This window comes from Engystomops pustulosus, chromosome 2 (assembly GCF_040894005.1).
Source record: "Engystomops pustulosus chromosome 2, aEngPut4.maternal, whole genome shotgun sequence".
NCBI classification, from domain to species: Eukaryota; Metazoa; Chordata; class Amphibia; order Anura; family Leptodactylidae; genus Engystomops; species Engystomops pustulosus.
This window is the reverse complement of record NC_092412.1, coordinates 121,086,787-121,109,057: the sequence shown is the minus strand read 5'-3', so window position 1 is coordinate 121,109,057 and position 22,271 is coordinate 121,086,787. Positions and strand designations below refer to the sequence as shown.

The 22,271-nt window shown below is 41.9% G+C and overlaps 1 protein-coding gene across 1 annotated transcript in view; it reads right to left on the bottom strand.

The window, feature by feature from the left end:
* GALNT17 (polypeptide N-acetylgalactosaminyltransferase 17) overlaps positions 1-22,271 on the bottom strand; it is a 216,783-nt gene that overhangs the window by 130,457 nt on the left and 64,055 nt on the right. Inside the window, exon 2 of the mRNA XM_072136195.1 lies at positions 10,383-10,566. Coding sequence (XP_071992296.1) covers positions 10,383-10,566 — 184 coding nt within the window. The remainder of the gene's footprint in view (positions 1-10,382; positions 10,567-22,271) is intronic.

Below are 22,271 nucleotides of genomic sequence, written 5' to 3'. Positions count from 1 at the left end.
AAATATAACTTTTATTTGTTATTTACTAATATTCCTTTTATTTTTTCTGTACCTATAAACATATCTTTATTTTGTTATGACAATAGATTCCCAGTATGTGTGCTCATTAAGATCTGGCATAGAAATCAATGTGGGTATGCCTCTTTGTTTATAATCACATTGATTATTTGTGTATTCATTATATCAAGAGACAATGTATGGGAGACAGTGAGGCATATTTCATAGCCACTTGTCCATGCAGTAACATCACTATGTTAATGTGATTGTGTCAGGTGTGTAATGTTACTACTCATCCAGTTTGCAATAGCCAACGTTCATTCATTGTCAGGGAAAAATAAAGAGAGAGCCCTTTATGAATAACCCTTTGCTCCATGTAATAAGCAAATGCTGTGGCTATGGTACCCCTCTATCATTCATACAATTGGTAGTGCCTCCGGCCGGCATTCACAGAGGGTGACATGCTGTCCTCACTACATTGCATGTTGCCGCATACATTTTCAGCCACAGCAAGCTGAGCAAGGCTGCATCGCTATCCAAGGAGTATGGAGTCAGTGATATCAGATTCTGGGGAAACCAAACCCTGCACTCCATATTGTAGCCAACTGCACTTAAAATGTGCTCATGTTCTATTTATTAGCAGAGGTAAATGAATTGGCATCACTAACTTTATCTCTCCCTCCTGTAAGCTAACACTATACTCGGGGAAGTGAGAAGGAACGCCCGACATACGTTTCATTGAGAGATTTGGCATCTTCTAGGGGCTTCTTGCTAAACAGTGGCTATGAAGTAGCCTCACTGTCTCCCATATTTTGTCTTCTATTATATAATACAATAAAAGAAAATAAGAAAAGAAGTGGTAACAACAAATCTATGTGATTATAAATAAAGGGGCATATGCACATTGATTTCTTTCCCAACTCTTAATGAGCACAGATACTCAGGGAATCCATTGTCATATAACAAAATAAATTTATGGTTATAGACTCCTCAAAAAATTGAGGGAACACTCAAATAACAAATTCTAGATGTGAATAAAATAAATATTCTCAGATGTCCCAGGTCTGAGGAACAAGAAGGCCAATCCATAGCTTAAATGCAGGAACTGCTGACACACTCTATCCACAAGGTCTAGAATTGTCCTGCATTAGGAGTAATCCAGGGCCAATTGCACCAGCATGTGGTCTCACAATGGGTCTGAGGATCTCATTTCAGTATCTAATGGCAGTTGGGCTACCTCTGGCAAGCATATGGAGGGCAGTACTGCCTTCCAAAGAAATAACATCCCACACCATTACTGACCACTGTCAAACCGGTCATGCTGAAGGATGTTTAAGTCACCAGATTTCTCTCTTCGGCATCTCCAGCCACATTTGTCACATGTGCTGAGTGTGAACCTGCTTTCCTCTGTGAAGAGCACAGGGCATCAGTGGTGAATTTGCCAATCGTGGTGTTGTCTGGCAAGTGCTAAGTGTCCTGCACGGTGTTGGGCTGTGAGCACACCCTCCATCTGTGGACGTCATGCCCTCATTCCATCCTCATGGAGTCAGTTTTTAACTGTTTGCAAAGACACATGCACATTTGTGCCCTGCTGAAGGTCATTTTGCAGGGCTCAGGCAGTGTTCCTCTTGTTCCTCCTTGCACAAAGGGGAAGGTAGAGGTCCTTCTGCTGGGTTGTTGCCCTCTTCCTGCCCCCTGCACATCTCCTGCTGTACTTGCTTGTGTCCTGGTAGCGCCTCTAGACTCTACCAAAAAACAGCAAAACTTCTGGCCACAGCTCACACTGCCATCCTGGATAAGCTGCACTATCTGAGCCACTTGTGTGGGTTGTAGAGTCAGTCTCATCCTACCACGAGTGTGAAAGCACCACCAACATTCAAAATTGACCAAAACATCAGCCAGAAAGCATCGGTACTGAGAAGTGGTCTGTGGTCCCCACCTACAGAGCCACTCCTTTATTTAGAGTGTCATGGTAAATGCCTGTTAAGTCAATCCGTGTTGCTTCCTAAATGGACAGTTTGATTTCACAGAAGTTTGATTTACTTGGAGTTATATTGTTTTGTTTAAGTGTTCCCTTTATTTTTTTGAGCAGTGTTGTTAAAGAAAAAATAAAAGGGAGAAAAGTATATCTATTCCAATGAATTTATCTAGTAAATAAAACAAGTTAGATTTTAAATCAAAACACTCGTAGCACAGCTATAATAATAGGTGGTGTACACCAGTGAGTGTGCTACAATAGAGCTTAGAGTTAACAATTTTCTTTCCATATGCTTCTCTTAATATCTGTATGTCATTTTGTGAACTTGCAGTGCTTCAAAGAACAGTTGGGCCTATGAGATGGGAAGCTACCGGCCTCTCCATACATGTTTAGGTATCTTTCAACCATCCATGACTCTGCTCCATTGGTCCAGCTCTGTCTGTCCAATGTGCAGGCTAACATCAGATTGAAAAAATCACTTGAGCACTCACTGTTTCAACGTAATGCACAAGTGGTGTTTTGGCTACTGGGGTTACTGTCATGAATAACTACTGGGCAATAATGACTTTTTTGGGGCCCTGTTACCTTATTGGCTACTATGAGGAAACTGTCAATATATTGGCTATTGTAGGGCACTGTGACTATATTGGCTACTACAGAGCACAAGTCTGTGACTTTATTGTCTACTGTGAAGGTACTGTTATTATCCTGACTACTAAGGGGGTCTTAGTTTTATTTTTGGTACTGAAGGAGTCCTGTTACTAAACAATCTATGCAGTTGTGAGATGTTAAAGGGTCTATTGAGAGCACATATATCTATAACTAAATAGTCTGTGCAAGTAGGTATGTGAACAATTGTATTAATAGTTAGCTAAATGTGTATTTCAAATTCTGGGCTATAAAAATCTAAATTAAACTACCTTTAGATACCAAAAAGTTAATTAACATATAGATTTATATAAGGATCATTTTAAATATTGTAATTCTTTATTACATTAGGTATAATTTTTTCCTACACCACAGTACATGACTCACTTCTTATTCACAAAGTAGGTAACCTGTTGTTAAAAATTTGAATCCCATCTGTGAGCTGGGCAGATTAGAACTGCTGGGTAAATAGAGTATCTTCTTCCTGGCTTCTTCCTACTTAACCCAGCCTGAATGATAGGGGGTGTTACGCTGCCATTTGGCACTACGTGGCGCACACCCGTTACACTGAGTGAACCAAAATAAAAAAAACTGGTGCGCTCAGTTGAAGCACAATCGGCACATGCAGGTTGCGCCATGTTCCAGTATTCCATAATATGGTGCACTCTGCAAATTAGTGAGTCTAACGGCACATGGTTCTGTTTGCCTCACTATTAATAAATGTGGCCCATTACATTAAACTTCTTTATTTCTAGATCAATTTAGCATGACAATGATCTCCTTCAATTTACTGCAATCATGCCTGTTATTTCAGTTTCGATAGTTTGTTTAACAGCAGGTGAAAAAAAAAACAGTGAAGCAGAAATTCTAATAAAAGGATTGCTTTTCCACACATACATAGATAGAATGCAAGCAATAAAGGACACAGCTGTGATTTCCATTTAGCCAGCTTCTTGTCTCTGAATCAGTAACAAATACATTTTCATCCAACCATAACAAATGCTTATTATATCTATCAATTACTTTTCTATTTCAGTTGATTTTTACATATCTTTACACTCCTATGAATCCATATAAACCAAATGAATACAAAGTAGTATAGTATTTTTACCAGTGTCAATATATAATAGATTCTGCTCTTTTGATCAGCTCAGTGGCCCATGAAACTGAAAAGTTCTGAAAATTGAAAAAAAATTAACCATTTGTCGATATAAAAAAATCCTGTAGAATACAATTGGTTAGCTGTTGTCATTAATCTGAAGATTGATAACACAAAAATATGAAAAAGACCATATTAGGAGCTTATTCAGGTATGTATTCATAATGCAGAGTCTGAATGAAGGTTAGGTTGAGCAGCAGAAATGTATTTGGGGTTAGATATAAGCTGCATTTTTTTTTACTGTGGTACAGAGGTCAAATGAACTGATTCTAGCTGTGCACCTTCTTTAGAATATATGTATGTTCATTTTTTTATGCCCCAGAAGCACTTTTACTATGCCGCTCAGATATACCCATAGGGGTAGACTATAATAGACATAAAGGGGCTCATTTACTAAGGGTCCACGGAGCGCATTTTCATCAGGTTTCCCGACGATTTCCGTTTTGCGCTGAATTGCCCCGGTATTTTGGCGCATCGTTGTGACTTGCATGCAACAGAAATTGGGGGCCTGGCCGTCGGACAACCTGACGGATTCGGACAACGTGCAAGAATTAACATTTAGAATTGCGTCACAAGACAAGCACTTACAAGCACCGGGAAGAAGAAGGTGAACTCTGGCGGACCTCGCGGGGAAGCGATGGATGCAGGAACTCGGCCGCACGAATTTCATGAATCGCGCTGGACTTCATCCTCGTCGGACCGTCCGAATCAGGGATCGCGACAGGACCGGGTAAGTAAATTTACCCCAATGTATACACAGACCACTGGCTGTAGCTTTTAAACAGCTGTAAGATATATGAACGCAAAGAATGTAAAAATAGAAGACGAAAGTGGAAGACTACTGTCTCTCATACACAGTAGATAGCTTTTGGCCAAACATTCATTCAGCCGACAACTACCTCTCCTAACTCCCTTATACTCAATCCCTTATACAATTTCACAATTTGAGAGCACTTCGAAAATTCTCTGGCAGTCTCTTGTACTTAAAGCCCAGAGCAATTTGGATTTCCCCAAGCTGTGAGAAGGGAAGCCATTCTTCCCTTTTTTTGCAGGGTCTTCTGGCCAGAGGGGCAGAAAAATTTTTTAAGGACACTCATCTCCTCCCAAAATGGGCATTTCAATATACTGCAAGTTTTACGTAGCTCACTGTAACTTTTTATGTACTTTTGTGAAAGAACAAGGGTTTTTGCAAATAAAAAAATCTAAAGGTGTCTTTTCCTTTTGAAAGAGACGTACTAGTTTAGTTAATATCCAAAATCATGTCATGTTAAACTATTAGATTTTCTTATTGCCTACTATAAGGTTGCACAAGAGGCCTCTCCATTTGCCATCTTGGAAAACTTATTTACAGTTTGTTTAACCACTTAATGATCGCCCTATGGGGCTTTTCCGGCGGTCATTAATGGTATTTCTTTTGAAGTGATGCCTTTCCATGGCGCCAAGTCAGAAGAAGACACCTGCGGTCAAACATGGACCGGGCTAAGTAGATACATAGGGGTGGGATACCTGTGTCACTCATTGGCACCCTGAAGAAATGACCGCAGGGTGTCGATGGCTTTACATTGTAGCTCGGGGTCCAATGAAGGCTCCCTGTGCTGTCTGTGCTGCTGGCTTCCTGCTTCTGGCACCGGCGTAAAATCGCCAGAAGACGTTTACTGTGATCGCAGGGTGTCAGCTGTGATACACAGCTGGAATCCCGATGTAACACCCACAATCAGAGATAACTCAGATTGCGCATTCTTTGTGGATGCGACCCCTGTAATTCTTGGGGGATCTGATCCTCTGCAAGGCAGCCCCAAGATCTGCCAAGTGCCCCGGGGCTGCCCGATGTCTCTTCCAGTCAGACCATAAACTGTCTGTACGTGCACAGACACTTTACACTGCATTACAATACATGAGTATTGTACTGCAGTGTCCTGGATTTGAACCAGTGATCAGAATATTGCTGGTTCCAGTCCAGGTTTATGTAAAGTAAAATTAAGTTGAAAAAAGTGAAAAACATTTTAATAAAAATAAAAAATAAAAAAAAATTATGTTCAAGTCCATAAAGCCCCAAATTCTCGTAGAAAAACCTGACAATGTATAAAAAACACAAATACACACACCCCTCCGATATATTTGGTACCATTACATCCGTAAAATTCTGCACAATAAAACAAAATCATTGTTAGACCAGCAGGGTGAACACTGTAAAAAAACATGAAAAAGTCCCATATTATTTATGATTTTTTCATAAAATACCCTCACAAAAAAATGTTCTTAAAAAGGATCAAAGAAAGTTACATACCCAACAATACCAGTGGAAAGAAACTGATTTTTTTCACAAAAAATAAGCCCTCAACTACCTCTGTCAACATAAAAATACAGAAATGATGCCTCAGAATGGTTGGCAACACAAAAAATTTTTAATTCCTCCAATATTGTTTTTTTCGTAAAATTGGGCAAAGATAAAACCAACTATATAAATGAGGTATCACTATAACAGTAGGGAACCAAAGAATAAAAATAACATATTATTTTTAAGTTATAGTGAGTGGACAAAAAGTGGTATGAAAAAAACAAAACAAAAATGAATGATTTTCTTTGTGTCTACCTTGAAATAGTTAACAAAATCTCTTGAATAATTTAAAGATCCTCAAAATGAAGTACCTGTACAGTATATCTTATTCTGCAAGAAAATAAGCGCTCGTATGTTTACATTACCTAAATAATAAAAGTTTATAGCCTGTACAATGTGACAATAAAGATCTGTTTTGAATGGCACTGGTCTCTTGAAAGTCACTTGAAAGCTGAGTTGTCCCTCAAAACATGAGTGGTGGCAATTTCCATACAAATGTAAAAGATTGCACCTAAAGTTCATAAAACTTCATTACATCCTAGAAAAATTAGAGGATGCATAAAAAACCAAGCAAACATAATGCAGACATTCGGTAAATGTTAGATATCAAGCTATTTGGGTGGTCTAAAAATCTGCTAGGAAAGCAAAAACATTTTAAACTTTGGAAAGGAGAATTTTCGCATTATTACCGTATTTTTCAGAATGTAACGCAAAACTTATCACTAAGATTTTTCAACTTAAAGGAAGTACAATGTGTCATGAGAAAACAGTCTCAATGTCACCTGGATATGTTTAAGCGTTGCGAAGTTATAACCAATTATTGTGACACATGTCAGATTCTAAAAATAGAGTCTGGTCATTAACCCCTTAACGCTCTGCGCCGTAGCTCTACGGCGCAGAGGTATAAGGGATGTATGAAGAGGGCTCACGGGCTGAGTCCTCTTCATACAGAGGTGGGGGTTTTTGCATATTGCACAAAACCCCCACCGCTAATAACCGCGGTCGGTGCTTGCACCGATCGCGGCTATTAACCCCTTCAACGCCGCCGGCAAAGTCGCCGGCGGCGTTTAAAAGACGGCGGCGCGTGGGCGCCGCCATCTTTTTTCCGATCGCCACGCCCCCGAACGTCATCGGGGGGCGGCGATCGGTTGCCATGGTAGCCTCGTGTCTTCTTTTGACACGAGGCTATCTGGCAGCTGCAGATTCGTTACAATGAGCCAGTGGCTCATTGTAATGAATGTGCTGCAAAAATGCCATATATTGCAATACAGAAGTATTGCAGTATATGGTAGGAGCGATCTGACTATCTAGGGTTAATGTACCCTAGATGGTCTAAAAGATAGTGAAAAAAAAAATAAAAAAAAAAGTTTAAAAAATAAAAAAAATTAATAAAATATTAAAAGTTCAAATCACCCCCCTTTCCCTAGAACGGATATAAAACATAATAAACAGTAAAAATCACAAACATATTAGGTATCACCGCGTCCCAAAATGCCCGATCTATCAAAATATAAAAACGGTTACAGGCGGCGGTGACCTCCGAGGCGGGAAATGGCGCCCAAATGTCCGAAATGCGACTTTTACACCTTTTTACATAACATAAAAAATGAAATAAAAAATGATCAAAATGTCGCACAGACCTCAAAATGGTAGCAATGAAAACGTCGCCTCATTTCGCAAAAAATGACCCCTCACACATCTCTGTGCGCCAAAGTATGAAAAAGTTATTAGCGTCAGAAGATGGCAAAAAATTTTTTTTCTTTTTTGTACACATTCGTTTAATTTTTGAAAATGTATTAAAACACAATAAAACCTATATAAATTTGGTATCACCGCGATCGCACCGAACCAAAGAATAAAGTAGGCATATTATTTGGAGCGAAGAGTGAAAGTAGTAAAAACTGAGCCCACAAGAACGTGACGCACGTGCGGTTTTTTTTCAATTTTTCCACATTTGGAATTTTTTTTCAGCTTCGAAGTACACGGCATGTTAAAATAAATAACATTACGGGAAAGTAAAATTTGTTACGCACAAAATAAGCCCTCACACAGGTCTGTACACGGAAAAATGGAAAAGTTATGGATTTTTGAAGTTGGAGAGCGAGAAATGAGCCGGAAAACCCTCCGTCCTTAAGGGGTTAAGCTGAAAACAAGTGTCGGTGATAAGGGGTTAAAAGTTGAAATACATTCCAAATGCTTTGTTTACAATGTTAGTGCCTATCTGCTCTAAGTGGTAGTCATTCCAGGAAACATGGACTAGGATGCATTAAAGTTCAGGCTAACCTTTTATATCATATATTTTTCAGCATGTGATTTGGTGCAGAGAGCAATACATTACTGCATACATAGCCGTGTTGGCACTGGCAATAAATAACTCAGTCTCAAAAAGGTTTGCCATAATTGTCCTAGGGGGTCTGTTCATACCTAACATATACTGAATTGCTGTATATGGTGTTTTTGCTGAAGATCTGTTGCACTGTGTGGCACTGGCACATTGTAACAGATATTAAGAAATGACAAAGACAGTTTGTCATGGAGATGGACTGTCACTCCCTGATAACATCACAGTGGGGGACATTTACATAAAGTGTCAGTGTCTGCATTGGCTTTGTTACCGACCTGCTCTCGGTAAGAAGACACACATTTAATATTGTGTAGCTGTGCAGATAAATTTCTGGCGCTGAGACCATTTTGTGTCCCTGGGACCAAAATCTGTCCTGAGCACCAGAAATGTGTCCAACAGTCAGAGAACAGGCAACAGTGCAATAGCACTGTTTTGTGTCCCTGCTAGAGCAAATTTCTTTTGATCTACTTTACGCCAGTTTACAGCGCCCAAAAATGGCTGTGACACATATTAATTGTGTCTGAGTTTCCACTCCGCCAAAGCCACGCCCCTTTTCAGAGAAGAGTCGTAGCAGGCGGAAAAAGTCGTTTTTCTGTCCTCGACAGCTAATAAATAGGTAGGAGAGCAGAAGATGCGGTGAAAGCGCCACAAAACTGGCGGAAACACCATAGTAAATGTCCCCCAATGAGTGACAATCCTTCCAAGATGGCAGCCCCCACACTCCTCCATGGATTCAAATGGTAGTTTCTAGTGGGTGTTTGCTGCATACTTTAGCAAATACCCAGTATATTTGAGAAGGACTCGGCCCGTGAGCCCTCTTCAAACATCCTTAATGGCATTGTGATGTACAAGTAAATCACATGTTGTTAAGAAGATAAAAGACAGTTTCAATTCTCAAAGTGAGATAACAAGTACAAACTTATCATAATTTTTAACACACTCAGACAAGTGAAGAACATGTTACATTCATTTATGTTGTTCCATAACTTTTAAGATATCTGCCTCTCATAGCAGATAGGTAACCTATCAACACGAATACCTATAAAGGTAGAACGGGTGGGAGGTTCTTGTATGGGACTTGAAGATAGCCCTTTTTACTGCTAATCTTCACATCCCCGCGACCTTTTTAAAATCTTTATTGCCCTAATATGTAAATTTTGTAAAGGGGCTACTGGGGTGTGGAGTAGTCGGACATGAGGCTACACGTCGTGGCTACACCATGTTCCAGCAGCCTCTTTGTCCCTCCTACCATGACATCTTCGGCGCACAGCTCCTTGTAGCTGCGCGGCCTCGTCCGAGAAGCTGGAGATCTGCGCATGCGCAATAGCTACAGCTTCGGAGCACTTCCGGCTGTCCGTGCCCTTCACACGGCCTGCTGCACCCCCTCTTTATGCCCCTACATGCTCCACTTGTGTGAAGGTGGTAGATTGGGGTAAATAATCGCAAAGACTAGGAATTGCTGATATGGCGCAGAGGTCCTAATAAATATGCCCCTAAGTGTGTATAAAAATGTGTTATATTTGTACGTTGTCATGTACGATGACCAATGTGTAGACTTGAAAGCTTGCAATCATCATCATCTTTTACAGTTAGCCAATAAAGGTATCAACACCAGAGGACTCTCAGTTTAATTACTAGCTAACACCAGAGTATTCTCCATTTAACCTCTAGCTAACATGGTACAAATACCATCTTTTTGACCAAATAATGTACCCTTAATAGTGTAGCTATTAAAACCCTAAGACTCTTTTGGGGTTTTGAGCTCATGGAAACAACCTGGAATTAAGGGTAATTAAAGGGGGGAATAACTAATTGAAGTCAGGAATAAAAATAGAGACAGATATTAAAACCCAGTGAAATACAATATGTGTCACCGTAACAATTTTGTGTATTTTGTACTCAATCAACTGTTACTCACTTAGTTGGTCTATAGTCTGGGATAGCCCGATCCAGTGAAATTTTCTCACTGAGGTAGGAATTGTAGCCATACTTTTCATGTGGTCCTTTGGCTTTCTCTTCTTCTTCAGGAGTAAGTGTAGCTGGAAGTCCACCTTTTCCCCGGCCACCGTACCCTTCAATAAGCCCAAGCGATTTTGATAAACCTGAAAACAATTTAAATATATATATATGTATTAATATAAGAATAATGATGTTCAGTAAATATATATACTTTTTTTCAGACAATAGAATATTCTTATCCTTAAAAGACAATAAGATGCCCACGTAGTGTCACTGTCTCCACTTCCCCACCTACAATTTCTGGCATAGTGACCCAGATGTTCCAATGTACCACAGAAAAGGAGCCCTTACACTTTTCTTTGAGAACAGAAGACTCAACAGTTTCTTTGCCAAGTTTTTCTTTACTTTAAGACTATTAGGTACACCAGAAGATTTAACCGCTTAACACATAACCCTTTTCTGTTTCTGTTTGACTTTTTCATTTGCCGATCTTTGCAAGGGCTTCTTTTCCCTGGTCAATTTTTATTTCTGGGCTGAACCACTTAATATCCTATTTAATAAACTGGGAGGCTGACAATATTTGTAAATAAAAAAATGATACAATTGGCAAAACAAACACAGTCACAACATTTACTGCTGAACAACATGTAACCTGGGGTAGGTGGATGCAGGTATCTGGCGCTTAATGAGGAATTATGCAGTCAAAATGTAAATGAAGAGGCATCTAGCCTCTTTTGGCACAGTTTAACCATCCAGTAACCCAATCCTGTGATAATTTCTAAAACAATAATAAAATCTAAAAGGTCACATAAGAGAACACCATTATTTATTGTGTAAAACAAATATTAATATAACAATTAAAGGGAACCTGTCATCAGGAATTGACCTAATAAACCGCTACAAGTATATTGTTCAGAAGCATAAGACCTTCTAGTTTTTGTTTCTTTCATGGCCCAGTGTGGTGACATCATCCAGAAAATCAACTTTGTAGTAAGAGGTAAATTGGTTGTACAAAGTCATGGAGGCAGAGAGCTCAGCACTGAAGTCAAAGTGGGGATCTCTGAATGTCTCCTTCTCTGTGATTGACATTGTGCATCAGACTTCAGGATATCCGGTTAGTGATGTCTCTGAATACAGGAGAATGCAGGACATCAATTACAATGAAGGGGACTTTCTGAGGAAAAGAGAGCTTGACTTCAGTGTTGAATTCTCAGCTTCATTGACTTTATGCAACCTTATTTACATCACACTTTAAAGTAGACTTCTGGATGATGCCGCCACAATGGGTCATGAAAGAAACATGATCTGGAAGGTGTTCAGCTACTTTCCAACATGCTGGTAGTGGTTTATTAGGTCAATTTCTGATGACAGGTTCCCTTAGACAGTTGGTAGCCACATGGTAAAAAGGTCAGAGTAATACAACTAGCATCTCGAAGGAGGAAACATTTTAAAATAAACTTTTTGGCTCTCCATCATATCTCCAAGAAGTGCACTTAAATCTCTTACTACAGCAGAGTACATATTCTGTCTCCAGTTTACTCTGCCCTTTTTAACCCTCTGGCTCCCAAATTTATATTATATTAATAAGCTGATTTTATGAAAACCTTGATGTTTACATATGTAATACTGTACTCTAATATGACCCTTTATATTGTATCATTGTTTAAGAAATGATCACATATTGGGGGTCATTTACTAAGGGCCCGATTCGCGGTTTCCCGGCGCGTTACCCGAATATTTCCGATTTGCGCCAATTTTCCCTGTATTGCCCCTGGTTTTTGGCGCACGCGATCGGATTGTAGCGCATCTGCGCCGGCGTGCACGTGACGGAAATCGGGGGCGTGGCCGCACGAATACCCAACGGATTTGGAGAAACCGCCGCATTTTTAAAAAAAAGTGTCACGGGACACGCACTTACCAAGTGTAGGATCGTGAACTCAGGCGGGCCTCGGCGGACTTCAGCGCAGCAGTAACACCTGGTGGACGTCGGAGGAACTGCCTTAGTGAATCGCCGGAAGACCCGAATCCACCGCAGAGATGTGCCGCTGGTTCGCGAATGGACCTGGTAAGTAAATCTGCCTCATTATCTTTTCCTGCCATAGGATCATGTTACAGGGAAGCTTAGCAAAGCTCTGGCTAAGCCACACCTATGGCTCCTGGATGCCAGTCTTTTTAGCATATATAAGCCAATTTGTTTCATTGCACTATATGCCTGATGAAACACATTGCAGCATAGCCAATAAAAGCTACATGTCACTTTATTTACATCTTGACTGCATTATTCCCCACTAAGTGCTGGATACCTGAGGATGCGTATTGTTCAATTGAAGTTTCTCATATGTGTCCTAGTAGCAAGTGTAGGCCTGTTTTGGAAGGACACCGCCAGCCATTTTTAATGGTGAGAGACAAACCACTTAGGCAACTTGCACACAACATGTATTTATGAGGGTAATCTGGCTCCATACATAGCATCCCACATGTTCATCAAAAACAATGCAAATTGCGCTAGGTGCAGTTTGATTGTGAAGTGTGCAGGAATCTGGCGCATCCTGCACAGCTCTGACCGAGTGCAGAAACTTTTTTTTGATGCACCTTTAACATAGGGCTTGCCACACACTTCTGCATGATAAATGACTGTGCACTGCAATGCCACTTTATGTGCAGAATTTTGTGTCATGTCGGCCATAGTGTAGGCATGACACAAATGTGTCATGGACACTTATTAAATACATGCACAAACACTTTGCACCGAAAGAATGTGCAAAGTCAGACAGAAAGCTGGCGCAAAGGCTTTGAAAATTCTGGACCAGTGTCTCACCATGCTGTGATAGAGCTAGGCATAGTCTGGCCGCGAAAGATAGAGCAGGTCCTATATTTGGAGGAGCTAATTGTCTCCAGTCCTCCAAAAAGTACTTACCAAGTTTAATTAAGCATTTACTTATGGATTGAGTGGCAGATTGTGGCAGCCATCATCAATTAAAAGGTTAATTTTACATTACAACTACCATGATCAGAATTTGACGGCAAATGTTGTTAAGGGGAAAAACACAGTATGGAGAACTGACAAGGCTGTCTAATAATTTGGAAAAAAAGAATATTTAAAACTTAATGGGAGAAATTTGTGATAACTGGGAACATTGTTTGGCAATCATGATTTTTCTCCTACTGGTGCACAATGTACAAAAGCATGGTGCACACGGCACTGGCACTAGTCTAGTATATAAGACACCTGACTGTGCACATGAAGTAATTCTACAAAAGAAAATGTCTGCCATAGAATTGCACTATAACCTGCATCGGAAGCATGGAGAAGGCTTTAGTAAAAGTTCCTGGCTGAACCCGGGCCACTACACACCCTGCCCCTCACTACCACTTGGTGTGCGTGCGGCATAGGGGGAAAAAAATCTCAAGACTTTGTTCTGCCTTGTATAACAGAGAACTGTTGTTAAAACCAGGATACATTTCCCCCAGTAACTCTTTTCAATTTATTAGGTATTATTTTAACCCCTAGGCGCACCTGGACGTTATAGTACGTCCCCGGGGCTAGATGCTTAGCGCACGGGGACGTTCTATAACGTCCTGCTTCTGGCACCGGCTCACGAACGGAGCCGGTACCAGAAGCAGCGGCTGTCAGCTGTCTAGTACAGCTGACAGCCTGCGCTAACACCCGCGATCGGAGCCGGCTCCGATCGCGGGTGTTAACCCCTTACACGCCGCGGTCAAACATGACCGCGGCGTGTAACGGTGTTAGCGCTGTGGATCGGATCCCCCGTGCCGCTTACCGGGGGATCCGATCCTCTTCCGGGCAGCTCCGAGGACTGGCATGTGCCCCGGAGCTGCCCGGTCTCCATGGCAGCCAGACCCCTTCCGGGTCTGGCTGTAAACTGTCTGAGCATGCGCAAGCTTGCTCAGACAGTTTACACTGCTCTACAATAAAATAGTATTGTAGAGCAGTGTATTGAACTTAAACCAGTGATCAGAGCATCACTGGTTTAAGTTCAAGTATGTATAAGTAAAAATATGCAAAAACAGTTAACACTACACATTAGAATAAATAAAAAATTAATACATAAAAATATAAGCCCCTAAAATGTCACTTTCCCATAAAAAAACTTAATAAAGTATAAAAAACATAAAAACACAAAAAAAACCCGCATATTTGGTATTGCCGCGTCCGTAACAATCTGCATAATAAAACAGAATCGTTACTGGACCCGCACGGTAAACGCCGGAGGAAAAAAACGCAAAAAACATTCCGAAAAAAGATAATTTTTAATTAATACCCTATAAAAAATGCTCTAAAAAGTGATTTAAAAAATGTTATGCACTCCAAAATAAGCCCACTAAAAAGAACAACTGTTCTCGCAAAAAATAAGCCCCTAACAAGATTTATCTGCCAAAAAATAAAAAAGTTATGCATATGAAAAGATGGTGATGCTAAAATGAATAAGATTTTCTCCAAATTAGTTTTTATTCAGTACAATTGAATAAAATACACAAAACCCCCACATATTTGGTATCCCTGCGTCCGTAACAATCTGTATAATAAAACAGAATCGTTATTAGATCCGCAAAGTGAACCCCGTAAAAAACAACCTAAAAAAACTCTCTCTGCTAAAGATGATTTTTTATTAATGCCCTTTAAAAATGCTCTAAAAAAGTGATTTTAAAAAGTTACGCAATCTAAAATAAGACCACTAAAAAGAGCTATCATTCTTGCAAAAAATAAGCCCTTAAACAGATTTTTGAGGTGAAAAATAAAAAAGTTATGCATATGAAAGACAGTGATGCTAAAATTAACAACAATTTTGCCAAATTACTTTTTATACAGTAAAAATGGGAAAAAATAAAAAAATATATATAAATGAAGTATTTTCATAAACGTGGCGACCCAAAGAATAAAAATAATATACTATTTTCATGGTATGGTTAACGGCCAAAAAAAAAAACACATAAAAATTTTCCTAAAAATTGATGATTTTCATTTCCTCCACCAACAAAGAGTTAATTAAATCTCACCAATTAGCTATAGATGCCCCAAAATTATGTATTAGAAAAGTGCATCTCATGTGGCAAAAGAAATAAGCCCCTATAGGTGCACAATAAAAAAAAGAAAAAAATTATAGCCTGTACAATGTGACATAGCAAATCTGATTTGAATGGCGCCTCCTTCCCTTCTATGCCCGGCCGTGCGCCCATACAGCAGGTTACCACCACATGTAGGGTATCGGTGTACTCGGGAGAAATTGCGTATCAAACTTTGTGGAGCCTTTTTTCATTTTATCCATTAGAAATGTAAAATTTTCCACCCAAAATGAGTGTATTGTGAAAAAATATTACAATTTGCAGACTCCACCTCCATTTTGTTTTAACCCCTATAAAACACGTAAAGGGTTAACAAACTTCTTAAAAGTGGTTTTTCATATGTTGAGGGGTGTAGTTTCCACAATGGGGTAATTTACGAGTCTCGCTATTATTTAGGCCTCTCAGTGTCAATTAGAAGTTGAGCAGGTCCATCTAAATACAGGTTTTGGCGATTTTACAAAAAATGTGAAAAATGGCACCCAAATTCTGAGCCTCATAACATTCTAGTAAAATATGTGGAATCTTAAAAAACCATGCCAACATAAAGCAGACATTTGGGAAATGTAAGTTATGAATTTATTTGGGTGCTATGACTTTCTGAATCAAAAGTAGAGAATTTAGAACGTTGAAAATAAAGAATTTTTCAAAATTTTTGCCAAATTTTGTTTTTTTTCATAACTAAACGCAAAAGATTTCATCCAAATTTTTAAACTAATTTGAAGTACAATGTGTCACGAGAAAACAATCTCAAAATCCCCTGGATATCTCACAGCGTTCCCACGCTATAACCACTTATAGTGACACAGGCCAGATTTGAAAAATGGGGCTGCGTCCTTTAGGCCAAAAGATGCTGTGTCCCGTAGGGGTTAAGGGTGTATATTTTAATGGCTTTAAAAGTCAATGGATACAGACAAAACACATGAGAAGGGAAGTGAATACAAATATTTTTCTTCAAATGAAATCTATATTTTTGATTCCACACTTATCTGTTTAACAACTAATTTCATAATATTATGGTCTCGTGCAAACAGCTTGCATTTTCCGAATGGCCTGAAAGTAATGCAAATTAAATGTTTTAGCTAGAAGCTATGTGTCTTTGTGCAGCCAAGTAGAAAAAACTAACTAATTTGTTGTGATAATCCCTTTAGCTTATAATGTTGTATATCTATTAAGCAGTAATGATGAAGCTGTAATGTGAAATATACCAGGCGGGCAAAAACATTTGATAATTTTTTTATGTGAGAAAACCAAGTTTTACTGCAGTAACTCTACTTCATAGGAAACAACATGGAGTTAAATATAAGGATGTTGTATGTTATTTGAATAACTATTTCTCTTTTTGCCTCTCTTAGTTGTTATGGTCTAATAAGATGCCAGAAATCCACATTGCAGATGTGTCCACACTGTAACTCATCTTCAGCTCTATTAAGGAATGCAATGTCTCAATACACAAATTCTACAGGAATCACAATCAATAGCAAATTATAATACAAGGAGAATGTTGATACTCAAAAAGGTCCGGGGGTGCCTGTGGCTAACCCAACCCCCCCTCCTCACTATTGGCAGATCTGCACTGCAAATTAATGAATCATTTCTAACTGTGTCTTTAAGACACAGATATAGGGCTTCATAAACTAAAAATTATTTATTTTAAAATTAAACTGTGGTTCATTGAATGAAATCATTGTAATAAGAAATGATAGTTGAATGATTCCTCCAAAGATATATAATTGGGCTACACATCACATTTCCTCTAGATGCTATCAATGTTCTTTCAATTAGATTTCTTACATTGGAAGGTATACTTGTATTAATATACTGAACAGATTTCACAAAGTACTAACTTGCACAACTTTAGACCTTATGCACACGACTGTTTTTAGGTATGTGTTCTGGCCGTATAATGTGGCCAGATCATGGTCCCTATAGAGGTCTATTATGGCACCTGGTCATAGTGCAGTGAGCCCACTGTGCCTCATCACACCGTGTCCAAGCAGCAGACATGCAAAATATCACACATGTCCCATTTTATGGCAACAGCTGATCATATTTGTATGCAGGGAGGAGGGGTAAGGAATAGAGATGAGCGAGCACTAAAATGCTTGGGTGCTCGTTATTCGAGACGAACTTTTCCTGATGCTCGAGTGCTCGTCTCGAATAACGAGCCCCATTGAAGTCAATGGGAGACCCGAGCATTTTTCAAAGGGACCATGGTTCGGGAATAAAATGTGTTATTTAACTGAAAAAGAATGTCTTCTGATAAGTTAGCAGATGTATGCAAACATCTGCAATCTATTCTTCACTGTTCCGCGCGTATATTATCTCCCGACAAGTTAGCAGATGTGAAGAACAGTGAAGAATAGAATAAAAACAGTGACCACAGGATCATTTAAGTGAAAAACAGTGAAGAATAGATTGCAGATGTTCGGCACATCTGCTTACTTGTCGGTAGATACGCTGTCCCGGGATCCGCTCCTCTTCTTCCACTGAAGTCTCCCCGATCTCTCTGCCCTTCCCGATGTCTCTGTGCCACTGCCCCGCTGTCTCCGTGCCTGCCGCTGCCCCGCTGTCTCCATGCCTGCCGCTGCCCCGCTGTCTCGGTGCCTGCCGCTGCCCGTGCTGCTCCCCGTGCCTGCCGCTGCCCGCGCTGCTCCCCGTGCCTGTCACTGCCCGTGCTGCTCCCCGTGCCTGCCGCTGCCCGTGCTGCTCCCCGTGCCTGTCGCTGCCCGTGCTGCTCCCCGTGCCTGCCGCTGCCCATTCTGCTCCCCGTGCCTGCCGCTGCCCGTTCTGCTCCCCGTGCCTGCCGCTGCCCGTGCTGCTCCCCGTGCCTGCCGCTGCCCGTGCTGCTCCCCGTGCCTGCCGCTGCCCGTGCTGCTCCCCGTGCCTGCCGCTGCCCGTGCTGCTCCCCGTGCCTGCCGCTGCCCGTGCTGCTCCCCGTGCCTGCCGCTGCCTGTGCTGCCTCCGTGCCTGCCGCTGCCTGTGCTGCTTCCCGGTGTCTCTGTGCTGCTCCCCGGTGTCTTTGTGCTGCTCCCCGGTGTCTCTGTGCTGCTCCCCGGTGTCTCTGTGCTGCTCCCTGGTGTCTCTGTGCTGCTCACCGTGTTCTTCAATGTGTTCTTCACATACTATTTTGTTCAAAGGGACCATGGTTCGGGAATAAAATGTGTTATTTAACTGAAAAAGAATGTCTTCTGATAAGTTAGCAGATGTATGCAAACATCTGCAATCTATTCTTCACTGTTCCGCGCGTATATTATCTCCCGACAAGTTAGCAGATGCGAAGAACAGTGAAGAATAGAATAAAAACAGTGACCACAGGATCATTTAAGTGAAAAACAGTGAAGAATAGATTGCAGATGTTCGGCACATCTGCTTACTTGTCGGTAGATACGCTGTCCCGGGATCCGCTCCTCTTCTTCCACTGAAGTCTCCCCGATCTCTCTGCCCTTCCCGATGTCTCTGTGCCACTGCCCCGCTGTCTCCGTGCCTGCCGCTGCCCCGCTGTCTCCATGCCTGCCGCTGCCCCGCTGTCTCGGTGCCTGCCGCTGCCCGTGCTGCTCCCCGTGCCTGCCGCTGCCCGCGCTGCTCCCCGTGCCTGTCACTGCCCGTGCTGCTCCCCGTGCCTGCCGCTGCCCGTGCTGCTCCCCGTGCCTGCCGCTGCCCGTGCTGCTCCCCGTGCCTGTCGCTGCCCGTGCTGCTCCCCGTGCCTGCCGCTGCCCGTTCTGCTCCCCGTGCCTGCCGCTGCCCGTTCTGCTCCCCGTGCCTGCCGCTGCCCGTGCTGCTCCCCGTGCCTGCCGCTGCCCGTGCTGCTCCCCGTGCCTGCCGCTGCCCGTGCTGCTCCCCGTGCCTGCCGCTGCCCGTGCTGCTCCCCGTGCCTGCCGCTGCCCGTGCTGCTCCCCGTGCCTGCCGCTGCCTGTGCTGCCTCCGTGCCTGCCGCTGCCTGTGCTGCTTCCCGGTGTCTCTGTGCTGCTCCCCGGTGTCTTTGTGCTGCTCCCCGGTGTCTCTGTGCTGCTCCCCGGTGTCTCTGTGCTGCTCCCTGGTGTCTCTGTGCTGCTCACCGTGTTCTTCAATGTGTTCTTCACATACTATTTTGTTCAAAGGGACCATGGTTCGGGAATAAAATGTGTTATTTAACTGAAAAAGAATGTCTTCTGATAAGTTAGCAGATGTATGCAAACATCTGCAATCTATTCTTCACTGTTCCGCGCGTATATTATCTCCCGACAAGTTAGCAGATGCGAAGAACAGTGAAGAATAGAATAAAAACAGTGACCACAGGATCATTTAAGTGAAAAACAGTGAAGAATAGATTGCAGATGTTCGGCACATCTGCTTACTTGTCGGTAGATACGCTGTCCCGGGATCCGCTCCTCTTCTTCCACTGAAGTCTCCCCGATCTCTCTGCCCTTCCCGATGTCTCTGTGCCGCTGCCCCGCTGTCTCCGTGCCTGCCGCTGCCCCGCTGTCTCCATGCCTGCCGCTGCCCCGCTGTCTCGGTGCCTGCCGCTGCCCGTGCTGCTCCCCGTGCCTGCCGCTGCCCGCGCTGCTCCCCGTGCCTGTCGCTGCCCGCGCTGCTCCCCGTGCCTGCCGCTGCCCGTGCTGCTCCCCGTGCCTGTCGCTGCCCGTGCTGCTCCCCGTGCCTGCCGCTGCCCGTTCTGCTCCCCGTGCCTGCTGCTGCCCGTTCTGCTCCCCGTGCCTGCCGCTGCCCGTGCTGCTCCCCGTGCCTGCCGCTGCCCGTGCTGCTCCCCGTGCCTGCCGCTGCCCGTGCTGCTCCCCGTGCCTGCCGCTGCCTGTGCTGCCTCCGTGCCTGCCGCTGCCTGTGCTGCTTCCCGGTGTCTCTGTGCTGCTCCCCGGTGTCTTTGTGCTGCTCCCCGGTGTCTTTGTGCTGCTTCCCGGTGTCTCTGTGCTGCTCCCCGGTGTCTCTGTGCTGCTCCCTGGTGTCTCTGTGCTGCTCACCGTGTTCTTCAATGTGTTCTTCACATACTATTTTGTTCGCACCGTTCCGCGCGTATCTTCCGACAAGTAAGCAGATGTGCCGAACATCTGTAATCTATTCTTCACTGTGTTTTTCACTGTGTTTTTCACTTAAATGATCCTGTGATCACTGTGTTCACTGTTTTTATTCTATTCTTCACTGTTCTTCACTGTGTTTTTTTTATTAAATGCTCGATCTCGAGCAGGGGAAATACTCGTCCGAGCAACGAGCCGTTTCGAGTACTTTAATACTCGAACGAGCATCAAGCTCGGACGAGTATACTCGCTCATCTCTAGTAAGAAACATTTTGCCCTCCTCCCTCCTCTTCCCAGTATTGTGCTCACCTGGATTATAGCCCGGGCAAGCACGAGTTCATGTTCATGGGGCCTTAATGTAACAGTGGAAAGATAATCCTACCATGATTTGCTAGTGATGCTTTGTTAATTTTAAGACTCAGGCCTTATGTGAACCCATTAGAAATACTGCAATGCATCACAAAACTAACAATTTACTCTTGAAAACATACGGGTGAATCCAAAGTGAAGTGATTCTGCTAAGAAAGATGGATTAAGGTTATCAGGAATGATTTCTGTTTAAGATGGTTAAAACATTTCTAAAATATATGCAGACAGTGATGTTATGGGTGACAAACTTAGTTTTTTATATAAACATGCTAACTTAAAATTTTCAACATGAATAAGACAAGATTTTGAAACCATTTTAATATAAATGACTGATTATAGGAATGCATATCATTTAGTACTCCATTACATCTATACTAAAGTATATACAGAGCAGCAAAAAAAAAACCATGTGCAACATATGCACAAAAATATTGTTATTAACACACTGAATTATATTAAGCAGATATACAGTTCAATATGTGCCATGTGTTTTCTTTTGGCTTGTTGTATCCGGATTTGTATGTCAGGATGGTAAACGTGTAGGACTATACCATAAAGTGAGTGCTATTGTACAAATAATCATATTGTATTTTATGTGCTTCTTTGTTTTGCATTTCATTGTTTTCCCAATGCTGGTTTGTTGGCATGGCACATATTCCATATTGTGATAGATTGGAGCTAGATTGGAGCTAAGCTGTGACTAAGATAATGCTCGAATGCGTTAGTATTCCCAAAGAAATACTTCTAATATGAACAAAGAATTTGTTTTATGATCACAGTCTCAAAAAAACTCTTTAAAATATGATATATATCTATGTGCAGGTAAAATATACATACAAGAGAACCTTGACGCTGTTTCTGTTAGGTCCATATATTTAGAGAGTGACATTAAGCATTTGTAATCCTGTTATTAGGTACTTTGCACTGAAGGTTTTAGTTGTGACATGTGAATTCAATTTTAAGTAACCGCTGCAGCAACTTTTTGGTGCACCTTTAACATAAAGTGTTCAACACAATTCTGTCAGACACTGCATGATAAATGTTGACCACGGTCCAACTGCCAATGGCCCACATTTTTCAAAGACAGTGCAAACTATAAAAAGCGGAAGTTCCTTTGGCCAAACACTTCCCTTGATAAAGCGCCATTGCGAAACGCCTGTCAGGGTAATGCATGCGCGGTCCTTCATTTGATATGGTATTCCAATCTTCTTAACTTTTGTCCCTACAGGTTGCATGGCCGCCTTTTATGATATTATTCTGGTCAGTCTGTCATTATAAATATACTGATTATCTTGTACTGTTGGTATGGCTGCGTAACCTTCCCTCAGGCTTACTTAAGTGATATTTTGGACACACAAGTTTTTAAATCATTGTAGTTCATTCATATT